Source organism: Bremia lactucae, linkage group LG1 (genome assembly GCF_004359215.1).
Source record: "Bremia lactucae strain SF5 linkage group LG1, whole genome shotgun sequence".
Taxonomy (NCBI): domain Eukaryota; phylum Oomycota; class Peronosporomycetes; order Peronosporales; family Peronosporaceae; genus Bremia; species Bremia lactucae.
The window spans coordinates 969,236-976,067 of record NC_090610.1 but is presented as its reverse complement, the minus strand read 5'-3'; the positions used below and the strand labels follow the sequence as shown (position 1 = coordinate 976,067).

General features: G+C 46.7%; 1 protein-coding gene across 1 annotated transcript; it reads left to right on the top strand.

Moving 5' to 3' along the window:
- Positions 1 to 3,493: 3,493 nt before the first annotated feature.
- On the top strand, positions 3,494 to 5,204 carry CCR75_008917 (uncharacterized protein; the record flags this gene model as incomplete). The annotated part of the gene is made up of 5 exons (XM_067966964.1): positions 3,494 to 3,734; positions 3,806 to 4,251; positions 4,317 to 4,595; positions 4,665 to 4,778; positions 5,172 to 5,204. Exons 1-5 carry the CDS (start codon positions 3,518 to 3,520, stop codon positions 5,202 to 5,204), a joined length of 1,089 nt encoding a protein of 362 aa, XP_067822902.1. The 5' UTR covers positions 3,494 to 3,517.
- Between the last annotated feature and the right edge of the window lie 1,628 nt (positions 5,205 to 6,832).

Here is a 6,832-nt window from a genome sequence, read left to right as displayed (position 1 = left end):
TTCCTCCAAATATTATCTACCTTTTGGATAATATTAATTAACAATCTTTTATTGTTAATTTCATGTAACGATACACCCCGTTACATAACTCGTTGTCGGATGTCAAATTAGACACCATGTCTTGTATAGAACCAATACAGGCTGGAAAACCCGGGGACGTGATTGTCCCGGCCTCTAAGAGGCGTATTGTCTCCACTCCAAGACAGGATGGACACGAAGCGTGTATACCCTCATAAACTGATATGAGTGAGCAAGTACATACGCTTGTAAATGGCGTAACCGGTCACACTGAGGGGAAAGTAAACCTTGCGGCAATCCCCTCGTTACATGCTCTTTTAGAGCTAGACGAAATGTCTATTGATGAGTGCGGTCGATCCTTAAAACTGGCGACTTATCTGAAATGGTGGTCATTCGACCTATGGTTGAGTTAAACTCATCGTTACTTCTAGACGAAGCTGTCCTGGATGACACAAAAGCTGCACTTAGTGCGCGAAATGGGTCATCGATCCTTAAAAATCCTACGGATCCCTTTTATTCCTTGATTAAAGAATTCCAAGATGTGGTATGTAATAATCCACCATCTGTTTTAACTCCGGATAGAGGTGTTTGTCATGAAATTGACTTGGTTCCAGGAACCAAACACTGTGTCACAAGACAATGGCCTTTACCAAAGGAGCAGTGTGACGTCATTGACGATTTCTTCCGTTCTAAGCACGAGACTGGAATGGTGTGAGAGAGCAAATCTTCTCACTCGACACCGACATTTTGTATCAAAAAGCCAAATGGTAAATGGCGCATTGTACATGCTTATAATAAGCTTAACGCTGTCACTATACCAGCACAAACCCCTATTCCTAGAAAGGATGTTCCTCAAAATGATATGGTGGGATGTACAATGTACAGTGCATTGGACTTAGTCAATGGTTACTTCCAATTGCTCATGCGAGCTAGCGATATCCCGCTTACAGCGGTTAGCACCCCAAGCGGCATGTTATGGGAGTGGCTGGTTATGCCACAAGGGCTATCCAACGCTCCGGCAACATTTAATCGTCTAATGACGCAACTGTTTCGCCCGCGTGCCGTTCCACTTATTTCTGCTGAGTCGGGCACAGAATTAATGTTTTTAACATTAGATTTATTAACTCAGACATGCCAATGTCTAAAACACTGACATACTAATTCGATGATCCGCGCCAATAGCGATTTTGTTATCTAGCAAAGGTGGGTTCATGACTCTCCAAAACTTTGCTAGGAACATTGCGCATGGCGCCTAAGGTCTTAGACCTCCAATCGATCCATGGCTCATGGTGCTCTAACCAGGCCATACCAAGGATGAGATCATATCTCGAATCCAAATCACGGACGAGACAGCGTTCCATACTGAAAAAGTCCAGAAACTTCATACCTAAGTTCAATGGAACTTTGGGAACAGTGACACGAGTCCCAGTCGCTAAGCGAACAGTGATTGTATCACCTTCATGCGCTCTAAGCACCTCAACGTATTGTAAACTTCCTTCAAGGGAAAGGCATCGAGCGTAATTGCAAGTCGCACCTGAGCAAATTAAAATTGACCACGGCTTGTCAAAGCCCTTTACAGTCGCTTGAGTGACTAGCAAGCCAGGCTTGTACTCTCGCCGCGTGCCATTGAGCACCGAGCTAATTGGGGCTAGGTTCTGTTTATTCTCACCTCCTTGAGGTTCAACCGAGCCTAGGTCTTACCCAGTGGGGCGCCCCGCACCTACTGGGTATCGACGTTTTCACGCACCGTACCAGATCTCTGGTATAGGTCGGAGCTGGAGCTCTTTCGAGCTTTACGCGAATTTCGAAGAGGGCAGACAGGGCGTAAATGTTTCGTGCTTCCGCACATATAACATCGACGGATAGTCTTATGCTGTTCCACAGCTTGCAGAGCCTCTTCTCCTTCCTCAAGGAGGCTTAAATCCATAGGTTCCGCTCTATTAAACGGAACCCATGTGCTCGAAGAGCTTGTTCGGTAAACAGGCGCGCTACGCGAGCAGACTTAAAGGCAAACTTGGCGCGTAGCGCTATGGCAACTGCCTCTTCGAACGTAGCCGGATAAGATCGGACCAATTCTGTCCGGGCCACGCCTCATTGAGCTCCCCCCATAAAGATGGTCACTACAATTGCCTCTTGTACCGGGTCTTGATGCATAGATGCAATGAGAGTTCTCAACTCCTGGACACAGTCCCCTAGGGTTCTTTTACCCTTAGGAGCCGCTCTCGCATGCGAAAAGCCTGATCAGGCGGTGCAAACATGCTGGTCATTTGCTGTTCCAGCGAATCTCATGAGGGAAAAGCGTCGTTTACGCGTGCTGCACGATAGTGCCCACTCCATGGCTCTACCACCAAGTTTGGAAATGACCATAGCCACCTTTTGCCGTTCTGTTAAGAGCAAGGCGGAATCAATGGACATTTCCATCTGCTTAATCCAAAAAGGGAGATTTCCCCCTCTTTTCCCTCAAATGTTTTCACATTTACAGTTAGAGGGCGAGCCCTCGGCTCTGAGTCAGGTACAGAGATGTACCGAGTTGGCATAGATGCCGCTATATGGTCCTGTACCTGACCGAGTTTTCGTACCGCATGAAGGCTTCAAGCCTTGCATATGGGACCTCTGGTCCCTGGGAAATGATAAATCCCACGTGCTTAAGCTTAAATAAGCTTTTGAGCTTGTCATAAGCGGCGCGTTGCGCTTCTGACAATTTTGGAACTTTTTCCATTTTCGTGAGGGTTTAGTCTTTTAAAGACTAAGGCGTAAATTGACTACGAGTGCTACCATGTGTAGCGGAGCTACCTCGCTTCTAAAGTCAGAGGAAGACTTTCAGACTCAGAGAGTCACTTACTTCTATTGAACTTATGGGTTTAACAACTCAGGGAGTCGTACAAGCTATAAAAGCTTAAGTAATCCTAGTTCAAGGAATTCAGGGATTGATAGAACCAAGTGGCAACTAGTGCCCAAGAGGATATACCTTAGAAATGCTTCTATCTCTTACAGATCAATGCGCAAGCCTTACGAAGGCACTTAACGCTTTAAGATCAAAAGGGGAACTGAACTTTATGTAATTATTTAAATCTAAAACCTTACCCTAGCTAATTAAAAATAGATTTTGGCCGCCAGATTTATATCTGGCGGCGACCACATTTGTTACCCATAATAAATGGGATTTAGGTAACTAACTATTTTAAATTAGATAAAAGGGTATTTTACCCATAAAGTAAATGTACCACAACAACGGTTCTCCAACCGATGTGTGCCCCATTACAATAACGGTCACGCCATTACAGACACGCTATTGCAGCGAAACAAAGAACAAACTCATATTATATTTATGACTGTTAAAAGTCCAGGCTTTCGTTAAAACTGATTTTTTTATAACGTGCGAAAATATGATAAAAAACAGACATGGCGACATCGTGCCTTGTCGTTGTCATGGTCAATTCAATAACGAAAAGGCGGTGAAGTACCCCCTGACCCTCTTGTGCTTCGAGAAGCAGCTATCATGACAGATCACCCTCCCGTAGGTGGCCTTCGTTCTACTTCAAAGGACATGCCATTAATGGAATCCATTGTATCCGTGGTCGGCCTCCCTGTGGAAACGTCCAGTTGTGGCGGCAAGTGGAAGCGCCTCACTCGGGACTTCCGCTTTGTCGAGTTTGCAATATCCGTGGTCATGTATGGCCTCGCTCTCTTTTTTGCCAAAGTGCAAGTTGCTCAGCGTACGCTTTAGTCGCCTGCCTTCGTACATTTGTAGAATATGGAGCGGTTGACGTAGCTTAATATTTCGCAGGCGAGATTCCGAACATCGAGGTGCAATTAGACCCAACGACGTCGGTGTGGGCGCGAGACCCTACGATCAATTACATGGAGAAGGCGCAGCAAGTCACTATGGCTTCTTTGATCGGCGTTGGCGTTGGAGCACCAGTCCTGATTAATCTATTGATTAATTACGCGCTGCCGAAGTTTCATGGCGTGCGCATTATCTCTCACGATACGCGCGATTTTCTTCTGACACTCGTGCAGTCCACAAGCATGGCAACCCTTTTGACACAATTTACCAAAAACATGACAGGGCGCTTTCGTCCGTGCTTTTACGACATGTGCAAGTGGGATTACGAGGTTGTTTGGGACGGAGTAACTAATTTGTGTCAAAGCAAATCAGGCGAAAAGGAAGGTCGGAAGAGTTTTCCGTCCGGCCATGCTTCGTTTGCGTTCGCGACCATGCTTGTCCTCACTGTAGGCAATTATGCAGCTTGTGCCTCTTTCTTCAATTTAACGCTCTGTTTTCATTTATTTTTCAGCTTTACTTGCTCGGACGATCCTCTTTAAATTGTGAGAACCGGAGCGAAACAGTAATGCGAGGCGGGCGAAAGATGCTTAAGCTTTTTCTCTGCTTTATTCCTACGTTTTTGGCGTCATGGGTGGCTGTCACTCGAACGATCGACAACTGGCACCATTATGCTGACATTTTGGCAGGAAGTATCATCGGTGCTGTATCGGCTTGTCTATCATACAGCTACAACTACGCTTCCATATTTCATAGTCACCATGCTGGAATTCCTCTTCAAGAATATCATGCGGTATGCAGTATTTGCGCTTACATGTGCTGTTGTTAGCAATTGCATTATTGATGTGTCTTCGGCTTGCAGGGAAAACTGATTTTGTCCGCAAGTGGAAGGGGTGCCACTTATACGAGCGACGAATCGCTTGGCGCCGACCAAGAAAGTGATACTGGCAATCTAAATACTCGCAGCGAGCATGTGGTGAATATCAATAGATGCAAATAATTGTATACGCTTGTGTATGCATGCTCCGAAGCCTTCTCGAAACTTGTCAATCGCTAGCACTGTCAACTGGCTGACAACATCCCATGCGACCAATCACAACTCTTACATACATGAGGACAACGTGTTACGCTATATATGGCTCCCTATCACGTCGCACTGCAAATTTAACATAGAAAAGGGTGTGAGTTCAAGAAAAAAGGCTGTGAATATAGCAATTTATCGAGGAGATATCCTGGAATTAAGAATTAGTAGGTTAAGATATATATCTTTCAATAAGATTATTTCTGTGTGGCTATTTCCGTAAATTAACATGTGGTGGATCTTCACTTTAAGGGCAGAATCTAATTTAAATTCTTGTAATTCTGACAGTTTTCGACACCCCATATGCTTGATTCAGACTAATTTACAATAATCGTGTTATTTCGGAAAACCGATACGAACTTACGGTTACTTTAACTAAGGTGAAATAAGGTAAAACAACATCATTCCTGAGGTCAACGCTGAGCAGCCATCTGCATACCAGTACTGACCACTTTCCGCTTACTGCACCGTTATATTGTAACGTGCTAAAGTTGCCCTAATGTTACACAGTCCCCATTAAGTACATTTGGTACTTAAGGGGATGGTCAATTACTAAAAAATAGTAATTAGACCCAACACTCGGGTGTGGTGCACATTTGTGACCAACCCTTGTGGATGTGATGCACATGGGTGCATTCACATTAGGAGGGATGACGCCCAGCGTCATCCATGATGACGGCTAGCGTCATCAGTTACGCGAGGTATCTATAAAGATACGCTCGCAATACATATTAAATGATATCTATAGAGATATCATTTTAATTGGTAAAAATAGGTATTTGTATTTAATTCTATTAAATATAAATCAGTCTGAAATTTACTACCTACTTGGTAAGTGCGCACGAGGAGACGGATTACCGCTCCCGTGACGTCACTTCACCAGAGTTCTTAGTGTGTTGGGTGAGGTCGCTTGCGCGCCCACCACAACTACCTCACTGCACGCAAGAGAAGCAGGTGCAAACCGCTTCCTCGCTGTGCTAGGGTGTGTGCTAAGTAGAGCGTGGCCGCATTACGACGTGCCCGCCTACACTTGGTAGCACTTGAAATCCTTCCCACGACCCGCATCTCTGCGTGTGTACGTGAGGATGAGCCTCAACATTGATTGGGCTCATTTTCCCCACCTCTCCGAACATCATCGGGAGGTGGCAGGGCTAATGGCGCAGGGACTTGGTGAACAAGCCCTGGCCAGGCTCCTGGGTAGTCCTCCTGAGCAACATGTTGCTCAGTTGGAGCAGTTTGAGGCATTTGTGCTCGGACAGCGGAGGGCCGCGTCCGAGGCACAGAGCCATGCTGCGGCGGAGTCCGTCACTCAGACTCAGGATGAGCTGAGGCATGAGCAGGCTCGGAGCGAGGCTCTCAACAGGACTGTTGAGATGCTCTCTGCCCGGCCGCATCAGCCGAGGCCCATTCGGATGGACCCGCCCAAGTTCGATGGAACTGCGGCGCACACGATTGTCCACTGGCTTTTAGCCGTGGAGCAATGTGGTGTCGCCCAGCTCATCGAGGACGACAGCCGGATGGTGTCGTACGCTATGTCGCATCTGCGCGGTAAGGCCTCAGAGTGGGCTTACTCGGCGCTTATGGCGGACAGAAAAGCGTTCCCCTCATGGGCGATCTTTAAGGATAAGATTCGCGCCATGTACCAGCCGCCGAACAACGAAGTGTTGCTTCAGGCGCGCTTCTTTGGGGCGCGACAGGCGAAGCGATCTCTGCAAGAGTATGTGCAAGAGATGCGCTCGCTGTCCGCATCCATAACCGTAGGTCCGATTCCGGAGCACATTAAGGTGCCCACGTTTATGAACGGACTACGGCATGGCCCATCGCGACAGGCCCTTTTTAGAAAGGTGCCGTCGACGATGGAAGAGGCAATCCAAATTGCCTTAGTTGAGGAGCAATCCTACAACAGTGCCTCGGCGACAGCTTGGTATAAGCCGTCGGCCGAGAGGACA